The 25,842-nt window shown below is 43.2% G+C and overlaps 1 protein-coding gene across 3 annotated transcripts; it reads left to right on the top strand.

Moving 5' to 3' along the window:
• nolc1 (nucleolar and coiled-body phosphoprotein 1) lies at positions 1–25,429 on the top strand. 3 transcript variants are annotated; one of them, XM_060854176.1, is made up of 14 exons: positions 1–153; positions 4,692–4,747; positions 6,279–6,421; positions 11,981–12,105; positions 12,978–13,125; positions 15,231–15,328; positions 15,977–16,142; positions 16,552–16,785; positions 17,910–17,999; positions 20,117–20,902; positions 21,997–22,127; positions 22,286–22,321; positions 23,474–23,563; positions 24,886–25,429. In XM_060854176.1, the coding sequence occupies exons 1-14, from the start codon at positions 46–48 to the stop codon at positions 25,042–25,044; spliced, it is 2,370 nt and encodes a 789-aa protein (XP_060710159.1). In that variant the 5' UTR covers positions 1–45; the 3' UTR covers positions 25,045–25,429. The 3 variants fall into 3 exon arrangements, with proteins under 3 accessions (XP_060710159.1, XP_060710158.1, XP_060710161.1); XM_060854175.1 differs by having other exon boundaries at positions 12,975–13,125; XM_060854178.1 differs by having other exon boundaries at positions 12,975–13,125; positions 23,503–23,563; positions 24,886–24,971.
• The last annotated feature ends 413 nt before the right edge of the window (positions 25,430–25,842 follow it).

Here is a 25,842-nt window from a genome sequence, read left to right as displayed (position 1 = left end):
TGGCGTTGTGTAGGGGGGAGGGGAGGTCCTGTAACTGTGCGCAACATGGAGGCGAGTGTGGTGCCCAGCGACTTGTACCCGCAGATTTACAGCTTCCTGGTGCAGAATAAGTTCGACAAGGCCGCCAAGAAGTTCCTGGAGCAGTCAAACGTGGTGAGCCGCTGTCTCTGCTCCGTTAAGATCGATCGGTTCGTTCGTTCCTTCTCCTTCGGCTCGGCGGCCGCACTTGGGGCCTTGCTCCCGGCCTCGATAACAGGGCCGGGCATGCGCGGAGGGAGAGGAACGTTGGCCGGGAGCACGCGGCGCAGGTTTGGAACGTTCCCCGGGAGCACCTGGGCAACGTTCCATTTCCCCCCTAACACACACGTCCGTGCGTCAGGGAGACCCGTGCAACTTGTTGCAGCGGTGCTTTAAAACAAACCGCATGGCTCGTCGTGGACACGGCGCACGTGGCCCAGAGTCTCGTCTCTCGTGCCAAGGTGTGCTCCAGATTGTTTTTAATCGGCCTACTCTGGTGTGTTAGGGTCCACCATCTCTGGGGCGGCTTTGGGAGGGGGATTTAACGTCAAGAAGAACTAGATTTGGAGCCTGCTGCCTGCTGAAGGAGGGGGGAGATAACTCTGTGCTTTGCAAATTTACACCCAATAGGGGAGTGGGACTGGGCGCCATGGAATGGAGCAGAGTAGGTTGGGGGACAAATCTGGAGGTAAAAACAATGACTGCAGATGCTGGAAACCAGATTCTGGATTAGTGGTGCTGGAAGAGCATCCAAAGTGCAGTGAAATCAATGTTTCGGGCAAAAGCCCTTCATCAGGAATAAAATCTGGGACCAGTGGAGGAATAAGACGAAATGGTATAGAGCATGGGGTCAGAGCGGTGGGGGAGGGAGCAACAGGACAAGTGGCGATGGAGTTTTTGATGAGTTTAGATTAGATTACTTACAGTGTGGAAACAGCAGGTTGACTCAGCAAGTCCGTACCGACCCTCTGAAGAGCAACCCACTCAGGCCCATTCCCCTACACCTAACACTACGGGCGATTTAGCGTGGCCAATCCACCCTAACCTGCACATCTTTGGGATGAAATTGGAGTACCCAGAGGAAACCCACGCAGACACAGGGAGAATGTGCAAACTCCACACAGACAGTTGCCTGAGGCAGGAATTGAACCAGGGTCTCTGGCGCTGTGAGGCAGCAGTGCTAACCACTGTGCTGCCATTTGTGAAACTTAAGAGTTCAGAAGAGATATAAAAGGATGTTGCCAGAGTTGGAGGATTTGAGCTACAGGGAGAGGCTGAACAGGCTGGGGCTGTTTTCCCCGGAGCGTCGGAGGTTGAGGGGTGACCTTGCAGAGGTTTGTAAAATCACAAGGGGCATGGATAGGGTAAATAGACAATGGTGGGATAAACTTTCATACAGAGGGTGGTGTATGTATGGAATGAGCTGTCAGGAAGTGGTGGAGGCTGGTAGAATTACAACATTTTAAAAGGCACCTGGATCGATAGGAAGGGTTTGGTGGGTTTTTTTTAGATTAGATTACTTACAGTGTGGAAACAGGCCCTTCGGCCCAACAAGTCCACACCGACCCGCCAAAGCGCAACCCACCCATACCCCTACATTTACCCTTTACCTAACACTAGCAATTTAGCATGGTCAATTCACCTGACCCGCACATCTTTGGACTGTGGGAGGAAACCGGAGCACCCGGAGGAAACCCACGCAGACACGGGGAGAACGTGCAAACTCCACACAGTCAGTCGCCTGAGTCGGGAATTGAACCCGGGTCTCAGGCGCTGTGAGGCAGCAGTGCTAACCACTGTGCCACCATGCCGCCCACGAATGATCAGATAAACTGCTGGTTATGGACTAAGTCCTGGTAAATGGGAGTAGATTAGGTTAGGGTATCTGGTTGGCATGGATAAGTTGGACTGAAGGGTTTGTTTCCACGCTGTACACTGTGATCTTTGGCTCTATGAATAGGACTTGGGATGGAGTAGGGGGAAGGGGTACCAGTGGTGACAATGTGGGCCATTTGGGAGGGAGGGAATGGGACACGGTGAGAAAGCCAGAGTGCAGTGAATGGCATGGACATCGGTGGAGTAAAAGGGAAACGGGACTGTGGGAGCAGAAGATGGGATGGGATGAGTGTATAGGGTGGCACAATAGCTCACTGGTGAGCACTGCTGCCTCACAGTTCAAATCCACCCTTGGGGACTGTGTATGGAGTTTGCACGTGAGTGAATTAGCTTTATCGTCTCACATACTGAATGAGAACAGTCAAAAGTTTATACGTCATCACTTACAGTGCCATCGTATGTACAAAGGCATCTAGGTACAGTTTCTTTCGTTACAAGATATTAGAGGACAAAGAAATAAACTGTCCATCATTGCAGAAATAAAAGTTCAGAACAATGGTCTTCTAACCCAGACCATGCTAGCACACCATGCTGGGCCTCACCTCGAGAATAATGAGGCTGAAAGATTGCTTCAGACTGCCACAGCAGGCTGGTAGGTCACTGTGCTGGGCTAATAGGTCACCATTCCATGGTTGGAGGACACTGTGTCAAGCAGGGAGTTGCAGCACAAAGCTGGGTGGCTACTACACCAGGCCAGGAGTTATTGGAGGCCGGGAGAGAAGTAGCGAAAAAATTCTTAAGAGGAAATAAAAAGAGAAGAAAAGAAGAAGAGACAGAACGGAAAGCTCTGGTTGGAGTGTCCCACTCTGCCACCATCTTGGAATCCCCATGTCAATGTGGGCTACATCCCACAATTCAAAGGTTGGTGGATTGGCCATGCTAAATTGCCAATAATGTCCAGGGGTGTGCATGGTAAGTGGATGAGTCATGGGAAATGAGGGTTTACAGGGATTGGGGGTGGGTGGTCGATCTGAATGTCCACAGAGAGGCTCGTTGGGCGAATGGCCTGCTTCCAGGCTGCAGGGATTCTGTGAAATGGGATTGGTGGATATTGAGGGTTATGTTTCGGACCGAGGAGTGGCATGGAATGGAGGGAGGGGATGGAACAGGAACGGTGTGGGACAAGTGGGAATGGAACGGCTGGGGACGAGGTGGGTGTGAAAATGGCACTGATTGGATTATTGTTGGGCTTATGGTCTCTTTGTCTGCCCTCGCAGACCTACATAATAATCTACCTGTCTCTGCGTTAAAGGTGGAAGGCTCGGAAGGAAGAGACTGTGACTGCACCCGTGTCCTTTGTTCTAAGTACAGAGGTGCCACTTTAAGCAGGGAAAGGTGGCAGTCCAGGCAGATATATAAAAACTGGGAGTTGTACATGTAGTAAGTGTAATAACGGTCAAGGTTGCAGAGGTGGGGGAAGAATAGAGTAATGCATTACAGTGGCAAAGAATGACATCACAGGTAGCTCCTGCAACCACCTCAACCTATTCAGAAAGACATTCTAATGTATTCACCAAATTGGTGAACAAATTGCTGCAGAGAGTTAGGCCTTATGAATCCTTTGTAGTGGGACAGCAGGAATATGTTATGTTTCAGATTGCTTTATTGTTTTGCTGTACAGATTTGTTTTTCTTGTCTCCCTCCCTGAATCTCTTAGCAGACTAGTGGAATAATTGTTAATGCAGTTACAAAGACAAGTAAGGTAGTTGCATCCAATCTTGGTCTGGGAGCTGAAGCCAGCGTGAGCAATAATGGCTAAGAGCTGGATAAAGTTAAAAATCACACAACACCAGGTTATAGTCCAATAGGTTTATTTGAAGTACGAGCTTTCGGAGTGGTGCTCCTTCCTCAGGTAGCTTCCTGATGAAGGAACAGTGCTCCGAAAGCTTGTACTTCCAAATAAACCTGTTGGACTTTAATCTGGTCTTGTGTGATTTTTAACTTCGTCCACCCCAGTCCAACACCGGCACCTCCACATAACGGCTGGAAGTAAGTAGGTTAGGCTGAGATTGACTTGCAGCCTAATTATTGGAGCCATATTGTACACTGCTTACCAGCTGATGAGGAGCCATCCAGCCTCATGTAACTTTGTACCTCTTAGTCTGTAGCCTTTTAGGTTACAACACTTCAGGTGCATATCCAAGTACTCCATAAATGTCATGATAGTTTCTGTCTCTCCCACTCATTCAAGCAGGGAGATCCAGATCCCCACTTCCTCCTTAATGAAGGAATTTCCATCAACTCCCCTCTAAATCATACCTGTTGTCCTAAATCAGTGACCAGGATATGGACCCCTGTCTCATCCCGTTAACTCAAAGTCTTTCTACCTATTCTATCTACTACATTCAATTTTACAAACTACCTTCGTTGACTCTTCTGTTTCAAGGAAATGACCCGAGCCTATTCATTCTTTCCTCTTAATTGAATTCCTCCAGTCCAGAGAGCATTCTCATAAATCACTTCTGATCATAAGGCATCTGTGGATTGATCTGTAAATTGTTTCACATCATATGAATCTGTTGAAGATTCCAAAATCTGCAAGCCAACCTTTCTCTGGGTTGGGATTTTTTTCAAACAGAATAGAAAAGCCCCCATTGCCTTTTTAGATTCAACCTCAATTCCTTAGTATAATGCTCTGGAGCGTTTACAAAATGTTTGTAATTGTGGGCACAACACTTCCAAAAGCAGATATCTATTTTCCTATGCATTATGTTACAATATGATTTTATTTTTGAAATTTTGTTAATTTAGATTTTTATTTTTGTTTGTCTTTCTAGAAAGTTCCAGATGTAAAGTCACCATCTCTTATGGAGATCTTTGACTTCTGGGTGAAGTAAGTATTAACGTATGTTTTATTTTAAATGGTTTGATTTTTGGGTTTGAACTCCATGCAGTGACTTGAGAGTCTAAGCCTGGACGAAGCTTCAGTGTTGAAATGCTGCATTGTCTTAGGAGCCGTCCTTGGGATGAGCTGCTGAGCTTGGGTTCCCATCTGACTTGTGCAGTTAATTTTATCGATCCCATTGTAGTATTGGAGTACTGCAGTCTTTTTTCTTGACAAGGGCCTTTAAAATACCACAACTTGTAAAAAGACTGGCAAGACTGCCTTCATAAATCGGAGCACTTCACAGTAATTCACTGACTCAGAGTGACAACACTGGCACCATATTCAAACCAAGCACAAATCAAAGCGATCATGTGAGGAATGAATTTCACTTTTCCTGATATTACTTTGATTCTGGCATTAGTTCAAGGGGTCTCTGGAATCTGGCAGTCGTGATGTCATCAAGCATGGCCAGTAACCAATCACATTGAAGAATTCTCTGTCAGCAAGCTGGGAAGTGAAAACGTCTGATTTAAAGATAGCCAAATAAAAACTGGGACACGTAGATTTAAAGTAGAAGCTAAAATATTATAAGCATTGTTTTGAAAGTTTTAAGTATATGGTATCACAATGAATGTTGGAAAGTGTGGTGCTGGAAAAGCACAGTTCAGGCAGCATCCAAGGAGCAGCAGAATAGATGTTTCAGGCATGAGCTGTTCATCAGGAATGTATGTGTTTGACATTCCCCACTCAGAACCTTTTCAGGCTATGGGGGTTGTCAGGTGATTATTATGAACTTAGAATCCTGTTACAAAAAATTTTCCAGACAGAGTGATGACACATAAGTAGATGTTCACATCGATTCAAGTGATTTCAGAAAATTGCAATCTGTGAAATCCTGTGGAGGGGCAGGGAATGACTGACCGTGCCTCTGATTGCCGGAACTTGCTGCTAGTTTTGTGGATGTAATGGCACTGAGCTTTGACAGTTTTGCTGTTAACTGAAAAATCAAGTCCTGTGTGAAATGCACCCCGGTGTAGTGGAAATCTCTCACTATTCATGGGTCTGTGTAGGCTTTGTTTAATAATGTGGAAGTAGTACAAAAAGTGCTTTTTAAACTAATAGTGATAAAAACAGTGTTAATACAACAATTAATTTGCTATTTCTGCTACATTTGACTCAGAAAGTAGTTTTTGATGTTGCATCTACTATTGGCTAATTCTCCACATGGTGAGTAGAAAAAAATGTACAATCTTCTGTTGTACAGTAGCAGTACATGTTAAATTAATTGCAATTGAGAAATAATCACCCTGTTAAGTTAGATATTGTGAAGGTTTTTTTTGACTGGATCATTGACCAGAAAGGACTTTCATGAGTTGGAAACTAACATCCACTCAGTGTCCTTAGTAGCTTGTCTTAATTATTGGAAATTTGGGCGTATTCACATCCTTAATATGATTCTGCATGGTCAATGAAAATGAGTGACCTTCACTGGTAGACATAGAATTCTTAACATTTATTTTTAAACTTGTGCCAACAGGTCATCTGATGTAGCAAAGAAAAGAAAGTCTGTACTCAATGGGCCGCCTGCAAAAAAGGCAAAGAAAGAGGAAAGCTCCAGTAGTTCAGACAGCTCAGACAGTTCTGATGATGATGATGACGACAAAACTACAAAGAAACCAGGTACATCCAAATATGGCAGACTTTTCAAGAAAAGCTGTGTTGTGTGATCAAGAACAAAATGAGCTTTATAGTTAATTACTTCATAGTCTATTGAATGATTTAGTGGTAGTGTCCCTATGTCTGGACCAGAAATTCTGGGTTCAAGTCCCACCTCAGAATACAATAACCACTAATGTATAGGTAACATTTCCATGACCAGGGCCTCCAAGCCCTCCGTTTCTTCCTCTCCTGATGTCCCCAACAGTACCCTTCCACCAACACACTCATTCGTTTGGCCGAACTGGTCCTCACCCTTAATAATTTCTCCTTCGAATCCTCCCACTTCCTCCAGACCAAAGGGTAGCCATAGGCACCCGTATGGGCCCCAGCTATGCCTGTCTCTTTTTTGATTACGTTGAACAGTCCATCTTCCGTAATTACACCAGCACCACTCCCCACCTCTTCCTCCGCTACATTGATGACTGCATTGGCGCCACCTCATGCTCCCGTGAGGAGATTGAGCAATTCATCAACTTCACCAACACATTCCACCCTGATCTTAAATTTACCTGGACCATCTCTGACACCTCCCTCCTGTTCCTGGACCTCTCCATCTCCATTAATGACGACTAACTTGACACCGACATTTTTTTACAAACCCACCGACTTCCACAGCTCCCTGGATTACACCTCTTCACACCCTACCTCCTGCAAAGATGCCATCCCGTATTCCCAATTCCTCTACCTCCGCCGTATCTGCACCCAGGAGGACCAGTTCCACCACAGAACACACCAGATGGCCTCCTTCTTTAGAGACCGCAATTTCCCTTCCTATGTGGAATGCATCTCGTCAACATCCCACACCTCCGCCCTCAGACCCCACCCCTCCAACCATAACAAGGATAGAACACCCCGGTGCTTACCTTTGACCCTACCAACTTTTGCGTAAGCCAAATCATCTGCCCATATTTCCGCCACCTCCAAACAGACCTCACCACCAGGGATATATTTCTCTCCCCACCCCTTTCCACATTTCGCAAAGACCGTTCTCTCCGTGACTACCTGGTCAGGTCCACGTCCCCCTACAACACCCTCCCATCCTGGCACCTTCCCCTGCCGCCGCAGGAATTGCGAAACATGCGCCCACACCTCCTTCCTCACGTCCATCCAAGGTCCTAAAGGAGCCTTCCACATCCATCAAAGTTTTACCTATACATCCACCAATATCATTTATTGTATCCATTGCTCCCAATGCGATCTCCCCTACATTGGGGAGACTGGACGCCTCCTAGCAGAGCGCTTTAGGGAACATCTCTGGGACACCCGCACCAGTCAACCATACCGCCCTGTGGCCCAACATTTCAACTCCCCCTCCCACTCTGTCGAGGATGTGGAGGTCCTGGGCCTCCTTCACCACCGCTCCCTCACCACCAGACGCCTGGAGGAAGAATGTCTCATTTTTCGCCTTGGAACACTTCAACCCCAGGGCATCAATGTGGACTTCAACTGTTTCCTCATTTCCCCTTCCCCCACCTCACCCCAGTTCCAAACTTCCAGCGCAGCACTGTCCCCATGACTTGTCCTACCTGCCTATCTTCTTTTCCACCTATCCACTCCACCCCTCCTCCCCCCTGACCTTTCACCTTCATCCCCTCCCCCACTCACCTATTGTACTGTATGCTACTTTCTCCCCACGCACGCCCTCCTCTTACTTATCTCTCCACCCTTCAGGCTCTCTGCCTGTATTCCTGATGAAGGGCTTTTGCCCGAAATGTCGATTTTACTGCTCCTTGGATGCTGCCTGAACTGCTGTGCTTTTCCAGCACCACTCTAATCTAGCCACTAATGTATGTCATGCCAAATCCAAATAGTTTGTTTTATTTATGTAACTCCGAGCAAATACATTTGTATGCAGTGACCTGTCCTCTGCAAATAAAAATGGTATGTTCAAGCCTTCCTGTCGTGTTAGAATTACCCAGAGTAAGTGGAGCCAATAATTCTACACTGTTTTCTCCTCATAGAACATAGAACAATACAGCACAGAACAGGCCCTTCGGCCCACGATGTTGTGCCGAACATTAGTCCTAGCTTAAGCACCTATCCAATTGCGCTTAAAGGTCACCAATGATTCTGATTCTGCCACTCCCACGGGCAGTGTATTCCATGCCCCACCACACTCTGGGTAAAGAACCTACCCTGACAACCCCCCCCCCCCCCAACAACCTTCCACCCTTCACCTTAAATTTATGTCCCCTTGTAACACTCTGTTGTACCCGGGGGAAAAAGTCTCCGACTGTCTACTGTATCTATTCCCCTGATCATCTTATACAACTCTATCAAACCTCATCCTTCGTCGTTCCAATGAGAAAAGGCCTAGCACTCTCAACCTATCCTCGTACGACGTATTCTCCATTCCAGGCAGCATCCTGGTAAATCTCCTCTGCACCCTCTCCAAAGTTTCCACATCTTTCCTAAAGTGAGGCGACCAGAACTGCACACAGTACTCCAAATGTGGCCTTACCAAGGTCCTGTACAGCTGCAACATCACCTCACGACTCTTGAATTCAATCCCTCTGCTAATGAACGCTAATACACCATAGGCCTTCTTACAAGCTCTATCCACCTGAGTGGCAACTTTCAAAGAGCTGTGAACATAGACCCCAAGATCCCTCTGCTCCTCCACTTTACTAAGAGCTCTACCGTTAACCCTGTATTCCGCATTCTTATTTGTCCTTCCAAAATGGACAACCTCACACTTGACAGGGTTGAACTCCATCTGCCACTCCTCAGCCCAACTCTGCATCATATCTAAGTCCCTTTGCAGCCGACAACAGCCCTCCTCATATCCACAACTCCACCAATCTTCGTATCGTCTGCAAATTTATTGACCCACCATTCGACTTTCTGTTCCAAGTCATTAATAAAAATTACAAACAGCAGAGGACCCAGAACTGATCCCTGCAGAACTCCACTTGTAACTGGGCTCCAGGCTGAATATTTACCATCTACCACCACTCTCTGACTTTGACCGGTTAGCCAGTTCTCTATTCCAACTGGCCAAATTTCCCACTATCCCATGCCTCCTGACTTTCTGTATAAGCCTACCATGGGGAACCTTATCAAAGGCCTTACTAAAGTCCATGTGCACCATATTCACTGCTGTACCCTCATCCACATGCTTGGTCACCTCCTCAAAGAATTCAATAAGACTTATAAGGCAAGACCTACCCCTCACAAATCCGTGCTGGCTGTCCCTAATCAAGCAGTCTCTTTCCAGATACTCATAAATCCTATCCCTCAGTACCCTTTCCATTACTTTGCCTACCACTGAAGTAAGACTAACTGGCCTGTAATTCCCGGGGTTATCCCTATTCCCTTTTTTGAACAGGGGCACAACATTCGCCACTTTCCAGTCCCCTGGTACCACCCCCGTTGACAGTGAAGACGAAAAGATCATTGCCAACGGTTCTGCAATTTCCTCTCTTGCTTCCCACATAATCCTAGGATATATCCCGTCAGGCCCGGGGGACTTGTCTATCCTCAAGTTTTTCAAAATGCCCAACGTATCTTCCTTCCTAACAAGTATCTCCTCTTGCTTACCAGTCCGTTTCATACTCTCCTCTTCAACAATATGGTCCCTCTCATTTGTAAATACTGAAGAAAAGTACTCCTTCAAGACCTCTCTTATCTCTTCCGACTCAATACACAGTCTCCCACTACTGTCCTTGATCGGACCTACCCTCGTTCTCGTCATTCTCACATTTCTCACATAGGCATAAAAGGCCTTAGGGTTTTCCTTGATCCTACCCGACTTTTTTCATGCCCTCTCTTAGCTCTCCTAATCCCTTTCTTCAGCTCCCTCCTGGCTATCCTATATCCCCTCAGCGCTCTGTCTGAACCTTGTTTCGTCAACCTTATGTAAGCCTCCTTTTTCCTCTTTACTAGACATTTAACCTCCCTCGTCAACCAAGGTTCCCTCACACGACCATCTCTTTCCTGCCTGATAGGTACGTGCATATCAAGGACACGTCGTATCTGTTCCTTGAAAAAGTTCTACATTTCAATGACATCCTTCCCTGACAGCCTATGTTCCCAACTTATGCTCCTCAGATCCTGTCTTGCAGCATCGTATTTACCCTTCCCCCAATTGTAAAACCTACCCTGTTGGACGCACCTATTTCTCTCCATAACCAAGGTGAAAGTTACAGAATTGTGGTCACCATCACCAAAATGATCACCCACTAATAGGCCCATCACTTGTCCTCAACTGTGCCTCAGCCAATTGGAGTTGATTTGTCAAATCAAGTCAACTCAAAACCCTTTCCTGCTGTTGTATAAACTGTTGTGACTACCTGAAGAACTTTGCATTCGTCCTGATTTTTAAAAAAAATCTTTTAATCCAAGATGAAAAACCTCAGCAATAAATTTCTCTTCAGCAGAGCTCACAGTTCAAGTATTACTAGTACACGTAGATGACGATCATGGAGTCAAGTCTGTCTTTGCTTTCCAATACTTTTTCTGCAGCACATTCCTAATCTGTATGACTGCATCGCACTATACAGTACAGTCCATATGAGCCACTGGATAAATTCATGTTTGGATCTGTGACTGGACAAATGTTGATATATTGCAACAAGGTCAGCACCTGAAACTTAGGCTGGCAGTCCATGGCTGTGCATTTGACCATGCTGTGCTGGCCTGCATTCTGCCCTGAAGCAGCTAGTCTTCATTTCTCCTAATTGTGTGAATCAATCTCCGCTGTTTAACGAGAAGATATACCAATGTAGATATCTTATACATGAGTAACGGTAAAGTTAGCATAGTCCCGGAGGACCATAAGGCTCTTCTCTCATTAGAGAGAGAGATGATTGGTGGTGGTTTAACCTGAAGGACACTGTGCCCAATTGAGAGGAGAAGGAGAGACCTTCACAGTAACCTCAGGTTGTGCAAGATTTGAACCAGGCTGTTGGCATCAATCTGCATCACAAACTGACTGAGTGACCTGACCCCCTTAACTAAGTATCTTCTAAGTTATCAAAGAACATAAGTGGGGAGGAGTGAATGTGTTTGAGCTATATGATAAGTTGACTTTATTATCTTACATAATTCTGGTATTTATCTCTGATTTAACTGATCTTTGCTGTGATAGCAAACAGTGACATAATCTATTCCATGGCCTAAGGATCTGTGGACAATTATTGGAGTGGGGTGCTCATCAGAAAATAGGATTGGGCCTGTTTCTAATATGCTCAATGTCTTCTGCCCACATTGTTTAACATAAAAGGAACCTGCAGGAGACGACCAACTTTTTAGAACTGTTTTTGAACAAGGAGTGACTCCCTGTGAGAGGGGAGTATTCTTAAGTAACTTAGAGGGGGAAGGGATTGCTCATTGCTCACCGCCACCACATTGCCTCCCCGATTGAAAATAGTGGCTTTAATAGAAAGATCGTCTATTTTTCTCACAAAACATTGAAATGTTTCCATTTGTAAAGAACCAGATGCTGCATAGTGCTTCAAAGCCACTGGAATACTTCTGAATTACTACCCTGCTTGACAATTTTGTTGTTTATTCCTCTAGTCAGCAAGCCGCCAGCACCAACGTTAAGCAAACCCCCAGTTAAAAAGACTGCTCCGAAGAAGGAAAGTAGCAGCAGTGAAGATTCAAGTTCTTCAGATTCTGAGGAAGAAAAGAAACCTGCGCAGGTGAGAACACAAAACACTTAGAAAGTGCTTTCATGGGGCAGGTTCCAAACCTTTTTGAACTGACTGTGATGAGCCATGTTATAAACTTCGTGATTAAGTGATGGGTTGAACCACTCGTGCTCATTGTGGGGTCAGTGCCACAGGTGAAATATGACTTAAAAATTACAGCCACCTTGTGTCTAGAGTAATCAGTAACATTGGTGTAAATTGTGTCTTCCCTTTTACCTTCATCTGGACAGATGGTCATCGTGCTGGGGATGTGTGTGTGAATGCTAGTCATGGCTTTGCTCCTTTTTCTAACTAGCTGTTATAGGTTGAATGTTGGTGTGCTATTGGAATGTAGGGGTCAAGCACAATCTATGATGAGGACAAGCGAGGGAACTGTTTAAGCCACCTTAAATCCTTTATGATTTAACAAAAGAAATTAAAACTAGATAATTAAGTTGTTAGGAAGATAAATAAGGCGAGGGACGTATATGAAGAGTAGAGTGTAAACACAAGGGTAGGTCTGAAGACTCAAGAAGCCTGTTCATTCTCTGTAAAATTACATGTAACAATTAAATTCAACAAAATCCTGTTGAAAAGGTTGTGTTTTTGTCATTAGTTCCCCTTTTCTTGGTTGTAGGAGAGCAATCATCCTTCCTGTGATTCATTTTAACCCAAGTCCATGACATTTAGTCTGTAATAAGCCTGATGGCAAACCTGACAATAAACTGATTTTTGCTTGTTCAGTTTGATTTAGTTCCTTTTCAACTCCTTTGTAGATGCCTTCAGAATTACTTGGCTCTTGTGAACATTTCAAACCCTCAGTTCAGCATGGGTGATTATTTTCACTTTCATCCCTTTTTTCCCCACTCCTCTTCCAATAGAAGGCCGTCTCTGTTAAAGCTCAAGCTCCTGCAAACAAAGCACCTGCAGTCACCAAACCCGCTGCCAGAAAGAAAGATGAAAGTTCCAGCAGTGAAGAATCGGATAGCTCAGAGGATGAGAAACCTGCTGCAAAAGCACCAGTGAAACCAGGTAAAGGCAACTGTCAAAAGTTAGTTATCAAGCTGGGCGTTTGTATCAAGTCTTACAATAGGTAAACCCTCCATAGAGTTAAACCAGCAACATAGAAAAGATTTATTCCATGCAGTAATTTCTCAAAATTTGAGAAGTCAAGACTATTTCAAGTAAAAAATTAACAAATTTATTTCTTAAGTATAACAGAGCGTAATTAACTAACAACTATTCACAACTCATTCCTTTAACCTATCTTTTACCTTCTCTCCTATAATACTAGTCTGATAAAACCCCTTGAACATAGAACATTACAGCGCAGTTCAGGGCCTTTGGCCCTCAATGTTGCGCCGACCAGTGGAAACAATATAAAGCCCATATATCCTACGCTAATACATTTTCGTCCATATGTTTACCCAATGACCATTTAAATGCCCTTAAAGTTGGTGAGTATACTACTTTTGCACGGTTTGTTCCATGCCCCTACTACTGTCTGAGTAAAGAAACTACCCCGATATCTGTCCTATATCTATCACCCCTCAATTTAAAGCTATGTCCCCTTGTGTTAGCTATCGCCATCAGAGGAAAAAGGCTTTAACTGTCTACCTTATCTAACCCTCTGATTATCTTGTATGTCTCAATTAAGTCACCTCTCAACCTTCTTCTATCTCACGAAAACCGCCTCAAGTCCCTCAGCCTTGCCTGAATGGACCTTCCCTCCATACCAGGCAACAGTCTAGTAAATCTCCTCTGAACCCTTTCCAAAGCTTCCACATCCTTCCTATAATGTGGTGACCAGAACTAATACAACAAGGGGTGCAATGTTCAAATTTATCACGGTAAGATATGGCCGACAATTCAAAGAAAAGGGGCATATTCTTGCTAGGTGAAGCTAACCATTGTTCATCTCAGTTTGGTTACAAATCAGTGAAGTCACTTAGGAGACTGTGGTCATTTCTCATCAATAATATCACTTAGTATAACACAGCATCCACTTGTCTGGATGAGTGCAGCTCCAACAACATTCAGTACTCCTGGTACCATCCAGGACAAAGCAGCTCGCACGATTGACACTCCATCCACCACCTTCAAGATTGACCCCCCTCACCGTATGCATAGTGGTAGCCATGTGTAACTTCAACAAGATTCAGTGCAGAAATTCACCAAGGCTCCTTCAACAGCACCTTCCGAACCCATGACCACCTTCATCTAGAAGGACAAGGGTAGAAAATGTATGGGAACACTCCCACTTGCAAGTTCCCCTCTAAGCCATTCACCACCCTGACTTGGAAATAAATCAGTGCTCTTTCAGGGTCACTGGGTCAAAACCCTGGAACTCCCTCATAATGGTACTGTGGGGTTACTTACAGCACTGGACTTAAGTGCATCAAAAAGGCAGCTCACCAATACCCTCTCAAGGGCAACAAGGAATGGGCAGTAAGTGCTGGCCCAACCGGTGATACCAACATAAGGCAGGGCTAAGATTTCCCAAAAATTCAATTTCAAAACCAGCCAGATGTCAAATCTTCTCTTGTATCTTCCTCGGGATTTCTGTTTCGCAGGTTACTGATCAGTAAAGGTACCTTTTAAGAGAACTATTTTTGCGGGCAGTTTGCAGATGCTGTGGCTTGGCAGTTCCCCTCCCAAATGTTCGATTTTCCTCTGTCATATACCCCCAAAGCATCAGATTGTGTCATTGGAATTTAAGACTGTCAACATACTAAATTCAAATTTGATTAGAGTTTGGTATTTTTCAGGGTATAATTTAAACTGGTTGGCCTAATTCAAATTTGTTTTGTTGTCTCCAAGCAACTAGCTAATTGAGTTGTTTGATCAAATGTAGCATTATATATCTTGTTCAGAACACTTGGTGCTGTGTGGTAGTTCTGCTAGCTTTTAACTCTCTGAAAGGTACAGTACACCCACATCATTTTAACACAAGTGAAGTGGATGCAGAATTAAATGGCTTAACTTTCCAATGTGGTCGCACAACTGAATGACCAGTGCAATGGATCATTGATGCCAAGTGGCACATCGTAGTGAGTTACATTTCTTCTCTTCCAAATGTCAGTTTTTGTTGCACTTGCTGAATTGTTCTTTCTCAAAGAATTGCCTTCTGTTTTCAGCTTTAAAACCTGTCAATCAAACCGCTGAGGAAAGCAGTGAGGACGATTCCAGTGATGACTCTAGTGACTCTGACTCTGCAGGGAAACCACCTGCAAAGGTAAGTATTTTATATAGGTGTCATTAAATGTGTTGCTATTTACCCTCTGTTAGTGTGGGATACTTAAGCTTTAAACAAGATCCAATTCTCAGTGTTTTTTGCAGTTGCTGTTAGTTTATGCACTCGTCCCTGTGTTTATGGCCACTTTCCAACCCTCCTTCCCTTGCCCTCTGGTTCCGCTCTTAAGTAGGCTGTTTGCAAACAGATTATACAGAAAAGCAACTTGTACTCTTAAAAACATAATTATTCTGCATTGAGCTAATAGAATAGAATACTAAGCTTAATTTTTGGGATTGATGTAACTATTTTATTGCCCATGGCTAGTTATTTGGAAAAGATTAGAATCACAGAAGGCTGCAGTGGAAAGCAATTTGACCCATTATTTCTTTTAGTTTTTGAAGAATCTATCCAATTAACCTCAATCCTTTGCGCATATCCATCCATTTTTCCTTCGAAAGTTCCCAATTTCTCTGCTATCAGTTTTTTTTCAGGTAGTATGTTGTAGATTGTCCTAAGTTGTATATTTTAAAGTTGAGATCTCATGAATAATTTATAAAAATTTATGTAATTTTCATAGAGAGTGGTAGGCTGCTATGCAATCCTGTTAGCCTAAGAGAGTCGATAACTTTTCTGCTCCGTTCTATACAGAAAGTAATGGCCAAGATCCCTGAGCCTGCCAAGCCTGTGTCAGTTCCAGGAAAAGCCAAGAATGCAAAAGCTGTAGCCGCCGCTAAAGAGGAGAGCTCAAGCAGTGAGGAGGACTCTGACAGCTCCGATGACGAGGCATTACCCGTAAAACCTAATGCAAAACCAGGTGAGGGGGAATGCTCTAATAAAACAGGCTGTTAGTATAATCACTGCATTTGTAAACTGCAGGGCCGTACCTGGAACTTGTCTGAATAATGGCAGCATTCTAAAATTTACCAAATTACTTCAGTTTAAACGCAGTGACTAATCGCAGTTGCTCAAAAACAAAATCAACTCATGAGTTTCCTTCATGCCAGTAAGTTTTTTCAATCTTCACAGAGTAACTTGGGTCCAGAGTTCCCTTACAGGTCTGAGTCCGTCCTCTGTCTTCATTCGTCCCTGACTCTGAAGCTCTTGGCCATATCTTACCTAGTGTTACACAAATCTGATGGTTTCAGGAAGGGGGTAAACTTAACAAAAAAGGATATTGACTCAGCAGTTATTTTGGACCTTACAAAAACTTTGTTCCTTTTTAGGTGCGTACAGCACAGTGCCACCACCCGGGCAACAGAATTATAAGGTAACTCCAGGCAAGAAGACACCTAAGCCCAATGCTGTAAAAAATGCTCCAGTATCAAACACTGTAAAAAAGGCTCCGGCATCGACTACAATCAAGAAGGCACCAGTAGCTCCTCCTCAAAAGGAGAGCTGTGACTCTTCAGAAGATAGTTCAGACAGCAGTACTGATGAGGAACCCATGAAACCTGCTAGTAAGTGCTGAGCTACATCAGTTTAGATAGTTTCTAATCAACTTGTTTAGAGATGTTATCACACACCTTTGGAGCAAGTGAGACTTGTAAGGTTAAGTTGTATAGCATGTCTGCTTGCACTTATTGATGTCTTATTTTTGGAGATTATTATCCAGCTCTATAAAATGCTCCTCTCTCAAATTGTATTCCCCATTTTTTTAAAAAATGGAGTGCACATTTTTAGTAACCGCACCCAGAATGAGATTAACTTAAAATAGGTAATTGGCTTATTATATAGAAGTGAGAAGTTTGTTCCTTGAATTTGAGTGGCTTTGGCAAAGCTGTGTTTATGGTGTAGCTTTGTTGGCATGAGAAGGTGATTTTCCTGCAGTAATTTTATTCTGCTACTTAATGGCTAAGCACCTTCAGAGGATATTAACTCAGCTGTGCTTATTGCCAGTGTGAGAGGATCAGTTGGCTAGACGGCTGGTTTGTGATGTAGAGGGATGCCAACAGCATGGGTTCCAATTCCTATAACCAACTGAAATTACTATGAATGTCCTTTAATCCAATGTTGCCTCTTGCCTGAGGTGTGGGGACCCTCGGGTTAAACCACTTCTGAGGAGAGAACAGCCCTGTGGACCAGTTGAACTGTGGTGACTTTACCTCTATTGCCAATATGACCAGCCATGCTGAGAAACACCGATTTGTAGTCAAAAGTCCTGAGTGCACCTTACTGAAATTAGTAGCAGAATTTACTTGTGTGGTTTTAGCACTGAACTGCTAAAGAGGTGCCATGAAATGAATTAGAAAACCACTGATCAAATGACGTATTTGGAAAGAACCCTCATGCCTTGCCTGGCACCTCAACCATTGACATTATTAACTCAGCTATATAGTGTGGATGATCTAGTGGGATTCAGTGTAGACCAGGAAGGAGTGGCATGTTCCCATCACTGAAGGATATATGGTGGCTTTTGTTTGCATCACAAGTCAGTATCTTTCATAGTCACTTTCTTTCTAGTGCCACCCTCTAAGTTACAAGGTTTATTAAATGTGGTGTGCCATGCTAGATCATTGCTGTGGCCAATACTGTAATGTACCCTAACATGTTTAATATAACACCAATTTTTGTTGATTAACAGCGAAAATTGCACCATCAAAATCTGCTCCAAAACCAGCTGCTGCTCAGAAAACTGCAGCCAAGGCAGATTCCAGTTCTGATAGTGACTCTGGTAAGAAATTGCCATGTTAGTAGTCAGATAAGTTAGTTGTGTATTCTACTCCTACTGTTGCATTGAGATTGATGTCTGATCTCCCAATTGGAGAGAGGGAAGTCTTTTTCATTTTCACCCTGTGAATTTGTTTTCATAAACAAAATCAGAGTGAAGGAGAAGCATTGCAGGTCTGGCAGCATCTGTGGAGAGAGAACAAAGTTAATGTTTCGAGTCCAGTGACTGTGTTTGTCAGAACAGTTCCAGACCTCCTGTGTTTCTCTGGCACTCTTGGGCTTTGTTTCTGGTTTCCAGCATCCACCGTTCTGTGTTTAATTTTGTTGTTTATGTAAACACTGTTGCTGTTAGGTGAACCTAGAGTATAATGATGGTCACAAGAAGATGGTCTGAATTCCCAGACCAGGAAGTTGCACCTTGTATCCTGTTAAATTTATGTAAATGTTTTTGCTGTTTGTTAAATCTGGACTATAATTGTGTATCAAAATGTTACTGTTCATGTGTTATAGCCTCATGGAAATAAAGATGACTGTTTTTGCTTAGATTCCTGAAACCTTCAAGAAGTATCCAGTCTAGTCAAATGATTTAATCCATCTTGTGAGATATCCAGCAGGAATTGATAGGGGTGGCTCAGTAGTTAGCACTGCTGCCTCACAGCGCCAGGGATCTAGGTTCGATTCCAACCTTGAGCAACTGTCTGTGAGGAGTTTGCACATTCTCCCTGTGTTTGCATGGGTTTCCTGCGGGTGCTCCGGTTTCCTTCCACCGTCCAAAGGTGTGCAGGTTAGGTAAATTGTCCAAGCTAAATTGCCCATAGTGTTAGGTGGATTAGTCAGGGATAAATGTAGGGGAATGGGTCTGGGTAGGTTGCTCTTCGGAGGGTCGGTGTGGACTTGTTGGGTTGAAGGGCCTGTTTCCACGCTGTAAGGAATCTAATCTGATGTGGATCCTAACTTCTAAGTTTGGAAAGAAAGCATCAGCTTCCTAAAGCGTGTACACGGATTAATTAGTGGCATCAGGGAACTGAGTTTAAAAAGTTTTTCTTCTTCTGTTCTTCTCCCTTATACACACTCTTTAAAAAAAAGACCACGATGAGTTGCTGACCGTAGAAAGTGTGATATAGTGTTAATTTTTTTTGCCATGTGGTTTACTATTGTTTTTAAAATTGAGCAGCGTATTCTGCATTCTCCAGCATTATCCAATTCTTTGAATTATGAGACACTATAATGTGGGAAGTATAGTTGCTGAGATTTTTGTTTTTTAGTGCATGAGCAATTATGTTTAAGTGCAGAATTCCTTTTCATTTTTCTGGCACTTGCAGGTTATTAGGCAGCATTGTGGGAAATGTTGCCGATGCACACAGGTTTATTTCTTGTTATGGATTATGGCACCAAAGAAGAAGAATCCATCTGGCATCCGAGTTGTGTGTATTATGCTGCTTCCGTTCACAGACTGTAGAGACTGATCATGGATGGTTAAAGTAACCCAGCAAACAAAGTCTTCACCCAAATTACACATTAAAGACCATCAATTTAAAATCAGCTTTTAAGAAAATCTTTTTATTTCAAGATAAAACCCTTTTTATGTAAAATGATGTGTAAGTGTCAACCTTTGTGATAGCACTAAAATGAAACAAGGAATTATAGGTGCTGGAAATCTGAACCAAAAACACACATTGCTGGGGAAACTCAACAGATCTGGCAGCATTTGTAGAGAGAAAGCTGAGCTAAATTTTTGGGTCCAGTGACTACTTCTTTAGAACTCTTGAACTTTTCAGAACCTTTGAGTACTGAAGGTTCCCTGCAACCAAAACATTAACACTGTTTCTCACCACAGATGCTGCCAGACCTGCTGAGTTTCTCCAGCAATTTGTTTTTGTTTGGGACAGTACTGTTGTCTTTGAGAGTGAGCATTGAGAGTTTACACCCCACTGTTAAAATGTACAATTTTAGTCTGCCGTCCAGTCTTTAGGGTGAAAATCTTCCTCATTTTCTTGCTGCTCAGGGAATTTTCCGTCATACAAACAGGTAGTGACTGTTTGCTAACATATTGCCTAGTTGTCTTTCCTCCTTACTTTGAGAGGACCGTGGATTTAACAGCTCCATTTGTAACATTCTCAGATTCTGAAAGTTCTGAAGATGAACCCGAAGCGAAGACCAAGGCAAAGCCAGCGGCAAAGCTCACGCCAAAACCAGCGGCAAAGCCCACGCCAAAACCAGCGGCAAAGCCCACGCCAAAACCCGCTGCAAAGCCCACACCAAAACCCGCTGCAAAGCCCCCACCAAAACCAGCCTTGAAGCCTCCAGCCCAAACAAAGGATGCAGAAAGCAGTTCAGAAACTGACAGCTCGAGTGATTCTGATGAACAGAGCACACCGGCTGCTGCTACCGTCAAACCAGCTGCTAAATCGGCTGCTGTGCCTGTAAAACCAGGGAAGCAAAATACCTCAGCAGCCAAGCCAGCTGCTGCTGACGAAAGCAGCTCAGATTCTGACGACTCCAGCAGTGAGGAGGAGGAGGAGGCGGCGAAACCAGCAGCAAAGGTCCAGACTCCTGCCAAAGGAAAATCGCCAGCATTGACTGCCAAAGCAAAAGCACTGGCTGTTACCAATAAAAATGAATCCAGCAGTTCTGAAGAAACTTCGAGTGACGATGAACCTCAGGTGAAAACTCCGGTTGGCCAAGTCAAAAAGGCAGTCACCACTCTGTCTGCAAACTCTGCAGCTAAGAAAGCAGAAAGCAGCAGCAGCAGCTCGGAAAGTTCAGATTCAGAGGAAGACAGCACTAAAGGAAAACCGAACGATGTGCAAACACCAACCTTAACTTCTGCAAAGAAAGCAGCAGAGAGTAGCTCTGAAGATAGCTCTTCTGATGAAGATGAGAAAAACAATACCCAAACTGTAAACGGTAAGTTTTACTTGACACTTTTTTTAAAAAAAATTAATTTGGGAAGCTTGGGTAAAGAGAACTGGTTAAATGTTCAGTGGAGACCGAGGTTGGGGTTTAAAAGCCTGATTGGCAACAATTCTTGGTAGGTTGTTATTGATTTGACAGCATCAAGATAAAATGAAATACTTGTAATATTTTAAAGGGCCAATCGCAGGAGGATGAATTTGATTGGTTGTTTGAGAACTCCTCCTGATTTGTCCATCTTACGGCGGAAACATCCCAATCTCCCAGCCAGTAGATGTGTGCTGAAGTCCCACCTACTCCAGATGTGTAAGAGTATGTTTCTCTTCGGTGATCTTTCTGAACTTCTGAAAGACATCCAAACTTGGGGAGTCACATCCACAGCTGGTGAACGCAAGATGCAATGGGATAACAGTGGAAATTGAGATCTTGCTGCTTTTAGTATCCCTTCATTCGGTGTCAACTGTCAGTCCTTTGCTGCTTTATTAAGCTATTATTTATACCATTTATCATCACAAATTGAACTTTGGTTGTGTTGACTTGTTTCTAACATGGGATGTGACTGATATGCATCAAAGCCTTTTTGCTGGCTTGAGGGCAGCAGAAATGTTCTGTCCTAGTCCATGGAGCAAGAGCAGTGCCCATATCCTGGGATGCTGTTAGTTGAGTTTCCATGGTGGGATTTAAACTCAGGTCCCCAGAACATTACCTAGGTCTCTAGGTTAGATTAGAAGTCCAGCAGTTATACTGCCAGGCGATCGCCTCCCCACCATCAATGGTTTTGATGTGGTTTCATCTTGTTCTGTGATTGTGCATTGCATGGTAGAGGGTGGTCTAGCATGGCCGTCACATAGTAGTGGTGTGACCTAGAGTGAGTTTATATTGAACCGGTTATGAAATATAACCTGGGTGTAGGAGCTCTCTACTAGCTGAGTGCAGATTTTCCTGATGAAGGGCCCCCGCCTGAAACATTGATTTTCCTGCTACTCAGATGCTGCCTGACCTGCTGTGCTTTTCCAGCGCCACTCTAACCTTGCCTGCAGATTTTGTTGTTAACTCTGCTTCTTGCTTGGAATTGCTTATTTTCTCAGGTACGGTAAATACCAAGAGGAAACGGGAAAGCTCTTCCTCATCTGAATCGGAGGACGGAAAATCTAAATCAATTCCAGCAAACCAGAAACTGCAAGTGAAAACTCCAAACACATTTCCAAAAACCAAAAAGGTGAGACCATGGAGAGGAACTACTTGGCACATCTTTTTAAAACTGAAATTCTAGTTGAGGTGCAGTTAATCATTTTGCTTGGCGATTGTAGCTTGTGTGAAGAGTTCCAGCATTTCAGAATTCAGATTCTCTTAATATGTGACTCTACTTTCTTTCAGAAAGCTGCACAGTTAAAGATGACACCTGGAATTAAGGTAGCATTCTTTATGGGGGTGGGGTGGGGAAGATAAGATTATTTCTAGACTCATTTATGCTTATTTTGCTAATTTTCTGCTAGAATTGTGTGTATCTTGTCCTTGAATGTTTGATCTTTGAGTTATCCTAGACAGAGTGCATTTTAAGCTGTTTATGGAGACCAGTGCAGTTGAGCCTAATTGCCCATCTGCCAGCAATGCATGTGTGCTTTCCAGCAGTGGTCACTCTGCTGTGATTGGGAACTGTGATGGAAGCTATATAGGTCTGGCAGCATCTGTGGAGAGAAATCTTTCTTGACCTTTCTAGTCGAGTGACTCTTCCTCACTTCAGTTTCCCCAATTTCTGTTTTTGTGTATACGTTCTGTGGCTGATTCACCATATTCCTGCCAATAATATTAATCCAAGCAGTCAGTTGAACCCATGGTTCAGCTCTGTCAATACAAAAATTATCAACAAATTTAAACGCAGCTGGGTGCTTCACGGGTCTCTGTCAATACCTGCAGGGGTTTTTTTTCTCCTTTTCTAATCCTACTGCACCCTGGCTCCTAGTTGCGAACAGAGTGCAATGACTTGACATTCAGGATTTTGCTATCAAGCGCATAGAAACTTGGATATAACTTCACCTTGGCAAAATGATCTCAGCACTGGGTCCTTTGAGTGTGTGCTGCAGAATACAGGTTTTGGTTTGTGACTGTCCTTATCAGAATATAGACTGTTAAAGCACTGCTACCAAAATATATATTTAAGATGTTTGAGCTTGGTCTGCTGAGTGTAAAGCGAAAGTTAACCTCATTCTCAAATTATGGAGAGGGAGAGAAATTGGTGTGGTGTTAGCATTTTGCTGTAGTTTGCCTCCTTAAATTCACCATTGATCTCTTGGTAATATAACTTGAAGCCTTCTCTTGGATTTATAGATCCTGCAGACATACGTTGCAAACCTGCAGAACAGCAAGGCTGCAGAGCATTAGCACCAGTTTTCTTTGTCATTGCAGCTGTGTTTAACTTTGCTGTTCTCACTGAACCACATCTCTGTCTGGCTTTGAGAACTGTGCCGGAGAGTTGTGTGTCTGATCTTTTTCATAGCTACCCATAATGTGAGCTCTGTAGTATGTGTTAATGTGCATTGTTCCCTGTTCTTTCTTTCTGTAAAGAGCCCTCAACCTAATACTCCTTTCCGTAGAGTAAGAGAAGAAGAAGTTGAAATTGATCCACGTCTTTCCAATAATTCATTTGTTGCAAAGGTAAGACTGGATTCATTTAAAATTCAGTGTTTCATTTTATGAATGAGTAACCGTGTATAGTTTACAACAGACCTATTTCATACACATAGCAGCAACGAATGGAACCGTGAGTAAACAGTGCGTATATCAACTGTGCATTACTCAATGTGTTGAGATTGCATCTACTGGACTGCTTTCATTGGGTAAGATGGGCTGTAGGCTGGTGATTACCTACATGACAGAGGGCAGAATAACTATTTTAACAGTTAATTATTGTGTATGTGAGAGACATGCGGATGTTATGGAGCAGAAGAATATGTATGTTGTGTTAAGCCTTTTGTTTAAAAGTTTATCAACCTTTTTATTTTGATGTTATTGATTTTGCATTGCAGCCAAGAATGAGTGCTTTGCACCAAACTTTGGTTGGGAGGAGATAACATGTAATTTGGCAGCCATGAATGGGACCTTGCAGTTGTTCATAATTTACATTTCTACCTAGTTTGGGGCTACTGTAGCACTGCCAGAGCTATTGTAATTAAAATTGGCTGCCTCAGTGCAAAACCAATAATGGATTCTGGTCTTGCATACCTTGATCTGCACATTGTCCTTATCCACTGAGCCACCCAAGGAACTCTATATAACTGATCTGGTAATGCAGCATCCATCTTTAGAATTGAGGGTTCTCAGGTCATGCTACCAGGCACAGCAAGTAAAAATATTAATTTTGCAATGGACTGAAAATTATTATTTCGAGGAATAATTCTGGTGAAAGTCAGAATGGGGGCTTCTGGCATTCCCTGATTTCACTTAAACTAGCACAGTGTGTTGTTACGGTTTGGGGAGGAATCCAGATTGTGCCTGGTTTCTGTCCAACCTGCTTGAGAATTGTTGCTTATGTGGGTTTGTAGCTGAAGGTAGTGTCAGGCTAAACATTTAATTGCACTGCACAATAATTTGATATTTAATCGAGAGTTAGCAGAGATCTGGGACTGTATCTGTGAGAAGAGGGACAATAAAGCTTGAAATACAAGGGATCGTAAGGTGACTTGTGATTCCACCAGCCGGATCCCATTGGGCTAGTAACCTAGCTCTCTCAGCAGTACAAGTTATTGTCTCGTACATCTACTGAGCTCTTAACTCGTAGCGATACTGCAGTATGCAATTCTTTTTGAAGAGTGAGTCTGAGTTCTGCTGCCTTGCTGAATTGAGGTACCATTTAATTTGTTGCCTTGCAGTTCTTTTTCCAGCGACTTCAATTTGGAACATTTTGAATTTTTCTATGGAGCAATGGTCACCATCTCCCTGACTGTGCTCTTACAAAGTATTGGTTATTTGTGTTACAGAAAGGAGCATCAGGAGACTGGGGAGAAAAGGCAAATCGTGATTTAAGATGCACAAAAGGAAAATCCTTCAGACATGAAAAGACGAAGAAAAAGCGTGGGAACTACCGGGGCGGGTCCATTGGCATGACTGTGAATTCCTTCAAATTTGACAGTGAATGAGTGTAAACTGTGAAACGCTCTATGTTGTAAAATTATAGAATTCAGATCTTTATATATGGTTAAAATTTAGTGTATAGTTCCAAATCTTTTTAAATCCTTCATTCATCTTCTGAACATCTGAACACTCTTTCCAGGGGCAATTGCTTGTATTTAAATTACTTTTTTTTGATGAAAATATTTGTCTCTTCATGTTTGTTAACTTCATCTAACAGTAAAACAAATGCCAGGACTGTAGTTTTCTTTAAGAAAAGGGAACTGACAATGTGGTTCTATTTGAGTGTCAGTGTTCTAATGTTTGTTCTTTTAGATTTGAGGAACAAAAATTATGAAGATTTCATGAGCAGAAAAGACTGGTAGCTTATTCAATAAACCATGTTGGAGATAAGTTTTTTAAAACATTGTTTGCCTTTTCATTAATTTGATAGCTGACGTATTGTGCAGCCGCATAGTGGAATTAAGTATGTAGTTACAATGAAAGGTTTGAAAGGGGGGGTAGCATGCACAGTTTTTAAGCTGAAGAAGTCAGAGTCTTGTGGCCATTTACAATACTTTTAAATTTTGCAAGACTTACTAACCTTGCTACCTTATTTGTAGTTTCACAAAGAGTGGAAACATTTCAGCTCATTGGAGTTCATGCCAAAGTGCCTTCAGCTTGGAGAATTTCCAAAGCCAACAGGTCATCCAAGTGATGACAGCTGGTTCGCCTGTTCGGAGAGCCATGACGTATTTGGATCTAGGAAACCTGCAAAAATGTATGACACGGAGACAAAATAATTTGCTCAAAGTTTTATCTGATGT

Source organism: Hemiscyllium ocellatum, chromosome 43, assembly GCF_020745735.1.
Source record: "Hemiscyllium ocellatum isolate sHemOce1 chromosome 43, sHemOce1.pat.X.cur, whole genome shotgun sequence".
In the NCBI taxonomy this organism is placed as follows: Eukaryota; Metazoa; Chordata; class Chondrichthyes; order Orectolobiformes; family Hemiscylliidae; genus Hemiscyllium; species Hemiscyllium ocellatum.
The sequence above is the reverse complement of the archived record's forward strand: the minus strand, read 5'-3'. Positions and strand labels throughout refer to the sequence as shown.

Coding starts and splice junctions, on each gene's coding strand:
- nolc1 (XM_060854175.1), top strand. CDS start 46: ATGGAGGCGAGTGTGGTGCCCAGCGACTTGTACCCGCAGATTTACAGC. Junction 16,786..17,909: donor GGAACCCATGAAACCTGCTA/GTAAGTGCTGAG, acceptor GTTGATTAACAG/CGAAAATTGCACCATCAAAA. Junction 18,000..20,116: donor CAGTTCTGATAGTGACTCTG/GTAAGAAATTGC, acceptor TAACATTCTCAG/ATTCTGAAAGTTCTGAAGAT.